This window comes from Trichomycterus rosablanca, chromosome 3 (assembly GCF_030014385.1).
Source record: "Trichomycterus rosablanca isolate fTriRos1 chromosome 3, fTriRos1.hap1, whole genome shotgun sequence".
Classification (NCBI taxonomy): domain Eukaryota; kingdom Metazoa; phylum Chordata; class Actinopteri; order Siluriformes; family Trichomycteridae; genus Trichomycterus; species Trichomycterus rosablanca.
In genome coordinates this window covers 10,462,149-10,478,133 of record NC_085990.1, presented here as the reverse complement: position 1 = coordinate 10,478,133, position 15,985 = coordinate 10,462,149, and the positions used below count along the sequence as shown (strand labels likewise).

The 15,985-nt window shown below is 39.8% G+C and overlaps 1 protein-coding gene across 1 annotated transcript in view; it reads right to left on the bottom strand.

The window, feature by feature from the left end:
• Positions 1-15,985, bottom strand: part of adcy2a (adenylate cyclase 2a) — a 146,303-nt gene that overhangs the window by 9,584 nt on the left and 120,734 nt on the right. The window contains exons 16-19 of the mRNA XM_062991822.1: positions 12,662-12,799; positions 7,877-7,996; positions 6,304-6,488; positions 2,732-2,816 (exon numbers count right to left, since the gene is read on the bottom strand). Coding sequence (XP_062847892.1) covers positions 2,732-2,816; positions 6,304-6,488; positions 7,877-7,996; positions 12,662-12,799 — 528 coding nt within the window. The remainder of the gene's footprint in view (positions 1-2,731; positions 2,817-6,303; positions 6,489-7,876; positions 7,997-12,661; positions 12,800-15,985) is intronic.

Here is a 15,985-nt window from a genome sequence, read left to right as displayed (position 1 = left end):
CCCCAAAGTAAAAACAAGAAAACAGTATTAAAAATGGGAAAATGGGGCGTTATTCGTTTTTCAATGGAACAAACGGGTTGTATTTTAATTTTCCGAAATCAACATTTCTTTTCAGTTCAACCGGAAATAAACGCGCAAGCGTGTGCACATGCTAACGTGTATATTTCATATATAGACAGTGTAAATCAAGCACAAGTGTTGAAAAAGTAATAATAACGTGACGACGTGTCCCTATGTTGTTCTGACTTGTGTTTGTATATTTGACGTGCATATATTTGCTCTATCTGCAAAAAAACAAACATTATGGGGAAGCGATTTCTGTACTGGACGTTGTACACCACCGTGATCAAGTTAGTTTTATACTGGATGAAGCAGTTTAAGCTTTTAACTGGTACCTAGGAAAGTAAAGGCACGAAGTAAAACAGCAAAATACAGTTGCTAATCTGTTGTTGTTTTTTATCTGAACTTACATATTATTTGTTTATTTCTATGCTACACTTGCAATATATGTTTTGTGTATATTATACTGACTCGTGACTCGACTCGGACTCTAGCCTAAAGACTCGTGACTCGACTCAGACTCGTATTTTGTGACTTGTGAACATCTCTGGTTAGAAGCTCCTGGAACGTAAGTGATGGAGCAGAAGCCGCTATGCTTATGCTGATATAACGCTTACTTGACTGATATGTTCCAACAGCTTGTAATTTTTTATGGGTTCTGGATTGCATCTGACTCTCGACATTTTTTCTCTCAGCATACAGTAGCAATTTGGGTTTTTATTTATTCATATGAGCACCGAGATGTCAGCGGATGATCAGTTATGAGAAATCAGGATGGATGGTCACAAAGTTATGAAATTGTAGAATGTTCTACAGCACAAATCAGATTGTGTCCTATTTTTCAAAACTGACAATAAACCTAAATTGCTCGGCTGGTGCAGAGGTTTATTATGCTAGCCACTATGACTGAGATGTGGGTTTAAATCTTTGAATTGCTATCAGCTGGCCAGACGTTTACACCGATATGATTGGCTATATCTGAGGGGATTGGCTGTAATGGATTAGTGTCCTGTCCAGGGTATTCTTGCCTTGCTCCCAGTGTTTCATGGTGGAACCGTACCCACAATGACATGGATAAAAATAACTTAAAAGACACTTTAATAAATGAATTTTTTATTAATTAGTTACAGTAAATGAGAGCAAATAATACAATTTCAACACTGCAAGAGCATGCTATTAATTTTAGCTGAAGACCTTCTAAGTTTCCAGAGGTGTGGATCTTTATTTTCGCTTAACCTGAAAACAACTGTCATACATAATCTTGTAGAAAGAGGAACAGAAGGATAAGATCAATGGGAGTCTCTTGCTGCTTTATGACAGTTTAATAGTAAAGCAGGCCCTGGATCACTGGATCAGGGGTTTGATAAATGGGGTGCTTTCTATGTTTAGCACCTACTACAGATCAGGTCTATGTTTAGCACCTACTACAGAACCTATTACAGATCATCAGTGCTGTTTTGCATTCTACATGCAACACATTAATCTTGACCCACTTGTAATGTGTGAAGCCTTGTCTTTTTATACTTAATGGTGCTGTTTGCTCAGTTTGCTAGAATGCCATCAGAAAAGTACAGTAAATTGGTGGCATTTAGTAGACGCTATTATCCAAAGCGACTTTCAGTACTGTGACAGTATATTATCTAAGCAATTGAGGGTTAAGGGCCTTGCTCAAGAGCCCAATAGTGACAGCCTGGCAGTGGTAAGGCTTAAACCAGTGACCTTTTGGTTTTGGTTCTGCCCTAGCGGCAGTTGTCAGGTATTGGCTTGCAATCAATGTTCAAATTAATCTTAAGCATGCTAATTGGGTCTGAGCTCAGGGCTCTTCTGCAGGCCACTGGAATACCTCCATGTCCAATTCAATGGGGCACAGTTATGCTCAAACAGGACAGAGCCCTTCCCAAACTGTTACCACTAAGGCGAAAGCATGTGTTATATGTATATACAAGGGTATAAAGATATGTGTTTTATATATGAGGGATCTTCAAAAAGTCTCCCCACTTTTATATTTTGGTTGGAAACGGTAAGGGCAGAAGGAGTAGTAACTGGTCGTGTCTGAGAGACTGAGAGAGAGCTTATAGTCTGGATTTAGCGTCATCCGATTTCCACCTTTCTGGACGCTCAAAGAAGCTTTAAGGTGAAGAAGATTTTCATGTGATGATGTGAAAGCAGCGGTGCATCAATGGCTACATGCTCAACCAAAAACATTTTGCTGATGCCATTAAAAAGTTAATTGTGACTATGTAGAAGAAATAAGCATGGGTTATACACCTAAATTCAATCATTAAAAATGTTAATTCATTTGAACCCAACAACACTGTACCTACTGTCAAGCATGATGGTGGTAGTGATATGTTTTGGGATGTTTTGCTGCCAGTGTAACCGATACAAGGCAGAAAGAGATGAAAATAATACAGAATAAAGAATTTCTCCTCAGTGTTTCCTCAGGACTGTTTTAAATCATTAGCCAGAAGGCTAAATGTTGCCCACAATCAGGTGCTCCAACAGGAAAATGACACAAAACGGCTAAATAAGTCCTGACCTTAATTTTTATTGCTACTATATTGAGACTGTACTTCAGAATCAAGTTCAAGCCAGAAAACCAACTCCAACAATACTAAATAATTGTCAAACATCTACCTCTAGTTTAGAAGACATTCAGAAATGAACCCACCTGTCTGGCCAGCACGAGCAGGGTGACAAAGAAAATGAACAGTGAGACCGACCCCATCGTTTTCAGGTCCTTCAGTACTCCAGGCCTAAGTATAGAAAAGACCATAAGAGAAAAGGAAATGATCAGTAAATGAAGCTGAATCTGTGTAACAGTTAATATCACCTCTGAGCCAGGAGAGGCCAGTGAACCATGTTGTCTCCAGCTGTCCATTAATAAAGTCTGTCAGTGTTGATTAGTGTTAGCATGAATGCATGAAGCTTCCTACCAACTATCAAAGGAGCAAACATCAGTTGTTGTTGGTTCAACCCTGTGGAGCTGTGGAACTTAATGCAAAATACCATCTATACCTACTATATCTATATAATCAAAACCAAAATCCAAGAGTCAAGTAAAATCATAAGGTTTTTGAGTTCAGGGTAACTGCACTTAGCATCTGTTTATTTATTTATATTACTAACATTACGCTATATCTTAATGGGTCTGGTACCACATAAAAACACTGGACACAGGGGCACTCATGTGGTAAAGCAGTCTAATATGGTAGCCCACCACAGCTAAAACCTGAGTGTCAAGTTGTGGTGCCACCAGCCTGACTAGCCACTTTATTGTTTGAAGGAAGGAAGGTTGGATGAGGTATCACTTCACTGCAACAGCAACTTTGCCCAGCCCAAACCGAAGAATACAAAGTACGGACACATTCACTTGAGAGGCGTTGCACCTGAGCCTCGGCGCAAACTGACGCTTTGCTCAGCGCATGGCTTCATCAAAGTGCGAATATGAGACGAATCTGCATTTGTGTGGAAAAACCATCAAATCCACTCTTTCTGACTGCTTCACGTGTTACAGCTCGAGGTGTTCCAAAATTGTGAGAATCTGCTTTTCCTAGAAAGTCCAGAACTTAAAGAAAAAGCTTAATGTGGTTTATTGTTTTAAAAGAACGACACAGGAACACTAAACCACTCTTAATTATTACTGCTTTTTATTCTTAATTATTACTGCTCACAAGTTCTCTTCACTAACAGAATTCCTCGGTTGTTGTTTTAGTACAGTAAGTCACGTTAAGCTTTGTTAACGTTAAGCATTGTTCATATTACGTCATATCAAACAGTTCGTCTCATTGGAGGCGCTTTAAAAAGGTCAGCAGCAAACTGGGCCAATGATCAATCAGGTGAACTTTGAGCACTGCGGCAAGTGCAAAAATCGCAAGCCCAACACAGCAAAAGTGCACGGTGCTCACTACATACAGAAGCGATGCGGCAAGCTAAGCAGCACCGCTGCACTCCATAGGAAGCTACTTATTTGTATTAGGATAACACTAGATAGAAAAGGTGTCCACATACTTTTGGTTATGTAAAAAAAGTGATCATTATTTTATTCCCCATTTTTAAGACGTCAGCATTAATGAAACGTTGCTATATGAACATGCACAAATAATACCAGGTGGACAGCAGGACAGGTGTCCAGCTTTTGGATGGAGATTTCATTTCAATTTGGACAGACACAAATAGCAGTTCTGCTCTTGCTCATAAGTAGTTGAAGCACAGCTGAGCTCTTCTGAAGACAAAAAGCTTGTCTTTTTGTCAGGCTGACTAAAATAATCATGTCTTTACGTGGCTCTAATGATAAGAGCCCATTGCAATGACTGAAAGCTTTATATTTCCTATCATGAGCAATGGTTTATAACAATGGCCTATAAAATGGCCTATAACACTTATGCTGAACCCCTTCTGGTTGTGGGGTAACTTTAAGTGCCACTTTAAAAGGTCTATTTTGAAAGCACAAACAAGGTTTTCAGTAAAAGCAGTAAAAGTCATAAAATTAGAAACAGAAATGTGGCTGTGAATAGTCTTTGTGTTCATGAATGGTTGCCTAAACAGTTTTTTTTTAAGAGATAGTGGGACACTATATGGCCAAAAGTATGTGGACACCCCTCCAAATAATTGACTTTAGTTGGTTCTGCCATATCCATTGCTAACAGGTTTATAACATATATATAAAATATTTCTCTTTCAGCATGATTTTGCTCCTGAGCACAAATCAAGGTCTTAAAATCATGGTTTGACCAGTTGTGTTCAAAGAAGATCTAGATGCCTGGGACTCAGGGCCGGCGCTAGGGGGGGGCTGAGGGGGGCATTGCCCCCCCAAATTGTGTCTTTGCCCCCCCAAGCAGGGGCGTAGCACCAAATTCTGGGCCTTATGCACAAGAAGTGACCGTGGGCCCCCTTCGAACCGCGGCCGCTCTTGGTGAACCAGCGCTCAGTCGCATTTGCCACACGCATCTTCCGCCACGCCCTCCTCCCCTTGGTGAACCTGCGCTCGGTCCCGTATTCCTCCGACACGCCCCCCTCCGATCCACATCGGGTGCTCTATTTCTACGTCTCTTTTCTCATTGTGCCCTCTGGGGCACCTCCCCCGATTTAGGGCCCTGGTGACTCTATCCCACTTTGCCCCCCACTACGACACACCTGGGTTTTACTGCCCCCCCAAGCAAAGCGGTCCAGAACCGGGGCTGCTGGGACTGAACATTTCTGGGATGAATTAAACTTGGATTGTAAGCCAGGCCTTTCCATCCATCCTGACCTCACTGAGTCTATTGACTGAATGGGCACAAATTCCCACACACATCCTAAAGTCTCATAGAAAGGCTTCACAGAGGGGGGTGATATAAAATCTTCAAAAGAAAGAGGGAGCAATTCAATATAAATGCAGATGGTTTTGGAATGGGATGACCAACAAGTTCATAGTCAGGTTTTCCAATACTTCTGTCCATATAGTGTATTGTGATGAGGTGATCTGTAGAGGGTGACCCCCACATCACTGTCCACATAGTTTCCCTTAATCTATTTGATCCCCAAATGGGATAGTGCTCAACAGACATACAAATTAAAACCGGGTATTTTTGACAACAAGGGTTTAGTATGTGTGGAGAAAATAATACAGACTTTTCTAATACATAGTACACAATACCAGCGGTCAAACATGGTGGGAAATGTATCATATGTCCTTTCCGACAAGCGCACAGTCGACGTCCACATATTTTCACCTGCCAGTGGTGGAGTCTTGTAGAGAGAGACAGAAACATGCTGTGCCCTCCAGATCATCCATCACCAGTCAGGCGCCTTGACTAGACTGTTCAGCAGCAGTGAATTCAACCAATCCCTTACCTCTGGCACTGCTAGTTGTGCGTGTGTGAAACTTAAGAGCTTGAGATCTCAGCTGTGGTAGGCTAGAGCATTAGACCACTGCACCACCCAAGTGCAAAATTGGAGATTTTGCATTGTTGTCATTTCTTAGTCAACTAAAGTTTACATCTCTGACAGAAATAATGACCGTATGTGCATGTAATAGACACGCACCCTCCAAATGTTATCAAATAACATATTTAACACATTAAGCTTAGTGTATATATGTGTATATGTGTATATGTGGGTATATGTGTATATGTGTATATTTTTGTAATTAATGTGTACTGCAATGTGTGACTGAGCACCTAAGCATTTCACTCACCTTTCACACCTGTGTTAATGTGACGTGACAATAAAGTGATTTGATTTGAGCTTTAGCGTGCTCACCTGTCCAGGACCTCATCTTTATAGAGAAACTTGCTGTATTCATCAAGCAGTGAGGCGTGGGTATGAAGAATGATGACGTTGTAGGACATGACGGCCATCAGCATGATGAGCATCTTTAGCTCATAGTTGATCCTCAGAAACACAGAGCAGGAGATCAGACCCAGGATGCAGCTGTAGATGAAATACTGCAACAGAAGAGCAACACATAGTTTAATACAGGGGAGTCCACATTTTTCTTGTTGGGGGCCAGATGGAGTAAAAAATGTGCAAACATGTGCCACCGACTCTTTCTATTATACAAAGAAAAATATAACAGACCTACTTGATTATTAACAGGTACACTTCCTTTTATTTGAGTGACTGATGATCTATCATTGACAGTGTTGTGCATTTATTTATTTATTAGGATTTTAATGTCATGTTTTACACTTTGGTTACATTCATGACAGAAACGGTAGTTACCCCATACACAAGATTCATCGGTTCACAAGGTTATATCAAACACAGTCATGGACAATTTTGTATCTCCAATTTACCTGACTGCACGTCTTTGGACTGTGGGAGGAAACCAGAGCTCCCGGAGGAAACCCACACAGACACAGGGAGAACATGCAAACTCCACACAGAAAGGACCCAGACCGCCCCACCAGTGGATCAAACCCAGGACCTTCTTGCTGTGAGGCGACAGTGCTACTCACCAATCTACAGAAAACTTAAAATATCACCTTAAACACATGGGAAATTTGGCAGGATGTAAGTAATTCAAAAACCACCAAAATAGGTAAATCAGTAATGGAAATCTGCTGTATGATGGGTGACACTGTCCACAGTCAAGCATGCCGTAAATTGTTAAAGGCTGCCAAAAAAGAAACATCTGCACCAAAATTTGTATCTTAGCAGTTGTATTGGTCACATAGAAACCAGAGGTGCAACGGCTTCTATTTTTCTTTTCTTTTTTTTCTCCCCTTTTTCTCCCTGATTGAGGAGAACAAAGCCAACCCTCCGACACGTGGGCAGCAGCCGTATGCATCATGTCACCTACACTTTGACGAGTGCAATGCCGATCAGCACTGTGTACGGAGAGACACACCCTGACAGCACTCTTTAGTTATGAGAGAGTCCCTATCCGGCTTTAATATCCGGCAGGCAGAGCTAAGACTCGATACGATTCGAGATCCCAGCTCTGGTTACAGCATGTGTTTTTACCGCTGCGCCACCTGAGCGGCCCACGGCTTCTATTTTTCAATTGCAGATTGTGAGGTGTAAAGCTCACTAAATAAGTGTACAAGTAAATTATGAAAGAACAATGTGACAAAAAAAGTGTTTAAATTATTTGGAAACCAAAAGCATATACAGAAACAAGAGAAATCTAGAAACTGGCACAACACATCACATCCTTTATGAGTGAATTGAGATGTATCATAAACCCTTTACTTATTCTCTAGACAACAAAAATACAATGTTCTTCAAATAAAGTCACATTTACATAATCTATGAAATATGATATACCAGAAATCTGATTGAGATGGCAGTAAGGACTTATTGCTCTTCATGCCTGATGCAGTATACTCACAGGAAGATAGAAATTGTCACCCTCCAGTAAAGCTACCGGCTGCCCGTCAAAGTAAAATAGAGTTTCATTGGAAATATTATAAAGCGGGAGCTGAGGTGTCACGTCGTCCTCCAAAAAGAACTGAAAAAAGAGTGGGGGGTAGAATAAACATACTGCATTAACCACATGTCTGATGGTTACACTAGTAAAGTTGTCAAAGTTTGTCATGGTGGATAATCTGTGCTCTTTAAAATACAGAACAAATTAATTTACTAACATTAAACACTAACATGCATTGCTTTTAGAGTTACTGTAAATCTAAGATTAAAAATCAATACAATGTATGAATATAATCATTCAGATGCTATTATATACACAAGAGGCAATACACAAAAAAATTACAGGTACAAACACAGCTGGATGTGTGCACATGTGGAATGGTTATTGGATTAATTTCCATGGTTTTAAAATTGGATGTCCAACAAGCTCATGTTCAGGCATCCATATACTGTAGTTTGTGCTATATAGCGTACATTTGGAGCTTAGATGTTTCATTTGAGATCTCCACAGTGAATTTACTGTGGAGTCCTAGTCTGGGGAGTCCTTCCAGACTCCCCACTGTTCCTTCATTTAATGTTAATGGCTCTCACCACAGTTCAGTGTAGTCCTTGAATCCTAGAGATGGCTTTGGAAGCATTTACAGACTGTAATATTTGTCTGCATATACGTCTTTTTCTCAACATTTTTGTAATTTGATTAGATCATGACATAGTGTTTCTATTAAAACTTTAAAGTGACTGCTTGACTTTAATAATTGACATTTACACCGATCAGCCATAACATTAAAACCACCTCCTTGTTTCTACACTCACTGTCCATTTTATCAGCTCCACTTACCATATAGAAGCACTTTGTAGTTCTACAATTACTGACTGTAGTCCTTCTATTTCTCTACATACTTTTGACTGCTTTCACCCTGTTCGTCAATGGTCAGGACCACCACAGAGCAGGTATTATTTAGGTGGTGGATGATTTTCAGCACTGCAGTGACAATGACATGGTGGTGGTGTGTTAGTGTGTGTTGTGCTGGTAAGAGTGGATCAGATACAGCAGCACTGCTGAAGTTTTTAAACACTGTGTCCACTCACTGTCCACTCTATTAAACACTCCTACCTAGTTGGTCCACCTTGTAGATGTAAAGTCAGAGACGATCTCTCATCTATTGCTGCTGTTTGAGTTGGTCATCTTCCAGACCTTCATCAGTGGTCACAGGACGCTGCCTACGGGGCACTGTTGGCTGGATATTTTTGGTTGGTGGACTATTCTCAGTCCAGCAGTGACTGTGAGGTGTTTAAAAACTTCATCAGCATTGCTGTGTCTGATCCACTCATACCAGCACAACACACACTAACACACCACCACCATGTCAGTGTCACTGCATTGCTGAGAATGATCCACCACCTAAATAATACCTGCTCTGTGGTGTTCCTGTGGGGGTCCTGGCCATTAAAGAACAGCATAAAAGGGGGCTAACAAAGCATGCAGAAACAGATGGACTACAGTCAGTAATCGTAGAATTACAAAGTGCTTCTATATGGTAAGTGGAGCTGATAAAATGGACAATGTGTGTAGAAACAAGGAGGTGGTTTTAATGTTATGGCTGATCGTGTATACTTTATGGCTAAAAGCATGTGGACAACTGACCATAAGCTTGTTGGACATCACGTTCCAAATTCTCATGTTTGGAGTGCGTCTGGGACAAGTTTTGCCCCTTTTAGGCACTGATGTTGGACAAGATGTCCACAAGTCATGCTGAAACAGAAAATAATCTCTCACTGATGCCTTGAAGCTGAAACCATCTAATTTATTATAAATAATTGATTAACTTTTTACTATTATAGGTTCAGCTTTAACACCTACACTCAATAAATATGAAGGGTGGCCATATAATGTAAAGTCTACAGGCTAAAATTAAGCTTGGCTGTGTAGCTAAATGTAGCTTGAATGAATCAGAAGATAATTTTATTAGAACAAAGCCACTTTGATTTGACGCTGTAATATTGTAAGGTTGTGATATTTTTACTTGGTTATTATAGCATGTAAAAATCACACTTCTTAAAAAGATGCTAAAATTAAAATGTTCCTTTCAAATAAATGTCAAAGCTCAACTTTTTACAACAGGCGAAGGGCACATTGTTGCAGAGGGACACATTATTAGAGTCTTTCTTTCATTACAAGGTTTTATTCTTTTTAGATTCCCATTTTCCTAGTAGCTGCTTTGACAAGTTAATCCACAGACTGTGCTGTGCTGCTTTGCTTGAATCACTTTCTATTCATAAAAAGACCTATCAGCATGTCAACCCTGAGGACAAGGGTGGATTTTTAATAATTCATTATACATCGTGATATCAGATCACACCGTGTTTTATGGTAAAGATTTAAATTTAAAAGGTGGTGCAGCAGTAAAAACACAATCTAGCGCAATAGAGCTGGGATCTTGAATACATGGTATCGAATCTCAGCTCTGCCAGCCGGCTTGGCTGAGCGGTCACATGAACAACGATTGGCCTGTTGTTCAGATAGGGGTGGGGTATTAAGCCGGATAGGGACTCCTCGTAACTGATGCACTATGACCTCTGCTGGCTGATTGATGGCACCTGCACAGAGGCGGGGAAAAAGTGCAGATCAGGGTGTGTCTCTCCGGACACAAGGCTGATTCGCATATATGCACTCGCATAGTGTGGGTGACAAAATGCATACGGCTGCTGCCCACATGTCGGAGGGGGCATGGGTTAGCTACGTTCTCTTCAAATCAGAGCGGGGGTCGGCATTAGTGGAGAGGAAGCATGATGCAATTGGGCAATTGGACGCGTTAAAAAGGCGGGAAAAAAATGGAAGAAAATGCATTAAGAAAATATATACTGTATATATACAGTGCCTTGCAAAAGTATTCAGCCCCCTTGAACTTTTCAACCTTTTGCCACATTTCAGGCTTTAAACATAAAGATATGAAATTGTAATTTTTTGTGAAGAATCAACAACAAGTGGGACACAATCGTGAAGTGGAACGAAATTTATTGGATATTTTAAACTTTTTTTAGAAATAAAAAACTGAAAAGTGGGGCGTGCAATATTATTCAGCCCCCTTGCGTTAATACTTTGTAGCGCCACCTTTTGCTGCGATTACAGCTGCAAGTCGCTTGGGGTATGTCTCTATCAGTTTTGCACATCGAGATACTGAAATTTTTGCCCATTCTTCCTTGCAAAACAGTTCGAGCTCAGTGAGGTTGGATGGAGAGCGTTTGTGAACAGCAGTTTTCAGCTCTTTCCACAGATTCTCGATGGGATTCAGGTCTGGACTTTGACTTGGCCATTTTAACACCTGGATACGTTTATTTGTGAACCATTCCATTGTAGATTTTGCTTTATGTTTTGGATCATTGTCTTGTTGGAAGATAAATCTCCATCCCAGTCTCAGGTCTTTTGCAGACTGCAACAGGTTTTCTTCCAGAATGGTCCTGTATTTGGCTCCATCCATCTTCCCATCAATTTTAACCATCTTCCCTGTCCCTGCTGAAGAAAAGCAGGCCCAAACCATGATGCTGCCACCACCATGTTTGACAGTGGGGATGGTGTGTTCAGGGTGATGAGCTGTGTTGCTTTTATGCCAAACATAACGTTTTGCGTTGTGGCCAAAAAGTTCGATTTTGGTTTCATCTGACCAGAGCACCTTCTTCCACATGCTTGGTGTGTCTCCCAGGTGACTTTTTATAGATATCTTGAGAAATGGCTTTCTTCTTGCCACTCTTCCATAAAGGCCAGATTTGTGCAGTGTACGACTGATTGTTGTCCTATGGACAGATTCTCCCACCTCAGCTGTAGATCTCTGCAGTTCATTCAGAGTGATCATGGGCCTCTTGGCTGCATCTCTGATCAGTCTTCTCCTTGTTTGAGCTGAAAGTTTAGAGGGACGGCCGGGTCTTGGTAGATTTGCAGTGGTCTGATACTCCTTCCATTTCAATATGATCGCTTGCACAGTGCTCCTTGAGATGTTTAAAGTTTGGGAAATCTTTTTGTATCCAAATTCAGCTTTAAACTTCTCCACAACAGTATCTCGGACCTGCCTGGTGTGTTTCTTGGTCTTCATGATGCTCTCTGCGCTTTAAACAGAACTCTGAGACTATCACAGAGCAGGTGCATTTATACGGAGACTTGATTACACACAGGTGGATTCTATTTATCACCATCAGTCATTTAGGTCAACATTGGATCATTCAGAGATCCTCACTGAACTTCTGGAGTGAGTTTGCTGCACTGAAAGTAAAGGGGCTGAATAATATTGCACGCCCCACTTTTCAGGTTTTTATTTCTAAAAAAAGTTTAAAATATCCAATAAATTTCGTTCCACTTCACAATTGTGTCGCACTTGTTATTGATTCTTCACAAAAAATTACAATTTCATATCTTTATGTTTAAAGCCTGAAATGTGGCAAAAGGTTGAAAAGTTCAAGGGGGCTGAATACTTTTGCAAGGCACTGTATATATATATATATATATATATATATATATATATAAAAAAAAAAAAAATATATATATATATATATATATATATATATATATATATAGGAAGCTTGTGGAAAGAACTACGTTTTCAGACTTTAAAATTTTAACTGTTAAATGTTTAGATGGCAATGGCTTTATAAGCTTTGCAACACAGGCAAGTCCTAAAATCCTGAATTATACTCAAATTAAATTATAAGGAGAATATAAGAGGTAGATATTATTGTTATTAGTAGGTCAACATACCATGTTAAATATGGCCATTACCAGGATGAGAGTGGTAGTGGCCATGGTCAGAGTAAGACGAGGCCACGGCTTGTTGCTGATAATGGCAGAGGATCGGAGGATCCAGAGCCACGATGCTGATACAGTCTTACTGCAATGCTAAACAAACAGGCAGAGAAACAACTGTTACCACAAGTTAACTAGTAAAACATCAAACTGCTTCAGTGTCTTTTAATTCATTTCTCTTTAATATAATCTTGTTTCGTTGTGTGACGGTATAAAATATCCAACTACTCCTTTAAATATCATTCCAGAAATGACTTTTGGCAATATAAAGACTAAGTAAATGAAGGTAATACAGAGGTAATCAGAATATTTTTAAAAGTAGCTTGGTGAAATCTAGAAGCATGGGACTATCACAACTTTCGATTATTATGGTACAAATGAATTCTACTCTATGTGAAAATCCTTAATGAAAGTAAAGTTATGCAGTTGGACAGTGATCCAAAATACAAAAGAAAGTGTTAAAGTAAATGGCTGGGGGATGAAGTCCTGAAATGAGATGAGCAGAGAGATTCATTTAAGTGCAATAATGTCTTAATTGTTACTGTACACATACAATATATAACTGTACACTGTGACTGTACACACATTTTGTGCAATATATAACTGTTAAATAACTGTTCTATGCAATATTTCTACACTGTCTCTGACACCAGACACTTTATTATTATTATTTGTAGCTTTTGTGTTTACATAATTTACTTTAATTAAGCATAAGTGCTTAAGGGCAGTTTGTTTTACCTTTATATCATTTACCTTATTTAAGCATCTATTTAAGCTGGCTTCAAACAACATCTAGAGATATCTTACCTTATCTAGGATTTAGGATCAAGATAAAACAAGTGTTGAGTTGAAGGCATTGCTGCTTTAATTAAGTTTGGATAATTATAATGGTAATTATTAGTATTTGGAAAATAATAATTAAACCTAAGCATCAACAAAGGCAGAGTAAAACTGCTAAAGCTTTTACAAATGTGGGTTCCAACATTAACAACATTAGGCACTCAGGTGGCGCAACGGTAAAACACGCTAGCACACCAGAGTTGACATTTCGAACTCATCGGTTCGAAACCCACCCGGCTGCGCTGGGCACCAACATGAACAATGATTGGCTGTTCATACGGGGTGGGAGCCGGATCAGGACTTCTCATGACTGATGCAGTTGCGACCTCTGATAGATGGTGCCTGCACGGAGTCGAGGGATAATGCGTTGATCAGGGAGTGTCTCTTTATACACAAAGCTGATATGAACTCGCTTCGTGTGGGTGAAAAGATGCAGTTGGCTACTGCACACGTGTCGGAGGGAGAGTGTGTCAGTTATGCTCTCCTCAATCAGGACGGGGATTGGCATCAGTAGAGAGGAAGCATAATGCAGTTTGTAATTGGATACACAAAAAGTTGATAAAGAGGAGAAAATGCATAAAAAATACATTAAAAAAACAATGTCTAACGTCTTTTTAAAATTGTGTGCGTAATGATTCCTTCACTATCCTCTGCACTTTGAAAGATGATAAAAGCACTGTATGGTTCTGCATACAAATATGTAAATATGTAAACACTCATTCTTCATTCACACATTATGCTTACTGAGGCTATTTAAATAACAAATGGTTAGTAAATGTAGAGCATTTCTCTGGGAAAATGTTCCTTAAGGGTAATTAAACTTAACATTGCTGTTAAATGGTCCCTGTATATAAATAATGATAAAATAAGTAATGTTTTCTTGTAATGAGAGGCGAGTTTAAATAAGTGCTACATGTTTATTACATAAAAAAATCGTAATTACAGTCTGGTGTGAGGGTCATATCACATGCAAACACTGTTATCACAGGCAAATTCTAATCTATGATTAAAGGCACAGACGGCAGGTTCAAATCAACAAAGTACACAGAAGCTAGAGAACTAAAGAACACACATACAGATACAAAACTGAATTAGAAAGGATTAGAAAGGCAGCAATTGATGGTATAAACACAACAACCATCTGCACTAAACAAGAAGAAATAATGAATTAAATATTTAAACAATATTAATGAGAAACAGGTAAAACTCACAGTAAACATTAGAAACAAAGCTAAAAAGTGTCGTGGGAATTGTAGCTTAAAGAGGAGAGACTGAAACTAGGACAGGTCTTGTCCAGGCAAATTTAATATCCATCCAGAAATTGTTGTGAATAATTAATATACTCTGTGTGCTCAAAGGCTTAGTTTTTCAACCTCTTTTTTTCCCTTTTTTTGACAGATTAGTCCCTCTGGCGCATGCACAATACCCATGCTAGCTAAGGACCGTGGCTTCATCAGTGATCACAGGATGCTGCCCACGTGGCGCTGTTGGCCGGATATATTTTTTGGTTGGTGGACTATTCTCAGTCCAGCAATGACAGTGAGGTGTTTAAAAACTCCATCAGCGCTGCTGTGTCTGATCCACTCATACCAGCACAACACACACTAACACACCACCACCATGTCAGTATCACTGCAGTGCTGAGAATGATCCACTACCTAAATAATACCTGCTCTGTGGTGGTCCTGTGAGAGTCCTGACCATTGAAGAACAGCACAAAAGGGGGCTAACAAAGCATGCAGAGAAACAGATGGACTACAGTCAGTAATTGTAGAACTACACAGTGCTCCTATATGGTAAGTGGAGCTAATAAAATAGACAGTGAGTGTAGAAACAAGGAGGTGGTTTTAATGCTATGGTTGATCGGTATATATAATAGAATAGAACACCTTTATTTGTCATATGCACATATACAGTACATGTACATTTAGGTTTTCGGCATTTAGCAGACGCCTTTATCCAAAGCAACTTACAGTACTGTGACAGTATACTGTCTGGCATTGGTGTATCTTGAACCAGCGATCTTTTGATTACTAGTCCAGGTGCTTGGGTGGTGCAGTGGTCTACTAAGCTAAGTGCAATGCAGTAACACACCCCAGACAAGATGCCAACCCATTGCCAGGCCTCAGCCATCCCCCGTTCTCCCTCAGACAAAGTCAATCATGTCCATAAGTAGATGCCTGAACCACTGATTGCACCATTTGGGACTTGCTTTCTGGAACCCAGCGGTAATGTGCTAGCTGTTTGTCAAACCCTCAAATCCATCTGAATTAGTTCTGAATTAATTTCAGCATCTTAAAAAAGTGAATAATCAGACACTGTACCTGGACTACATCATTTTAAAGTTTTGGAGCCCACTGTGTGTTGGCAGTGAGACAAATGTAGCTGTTTTGTTCTTGAATAATGCATAAACAGTGTAAGCAGTTGCTGAATTGCCAG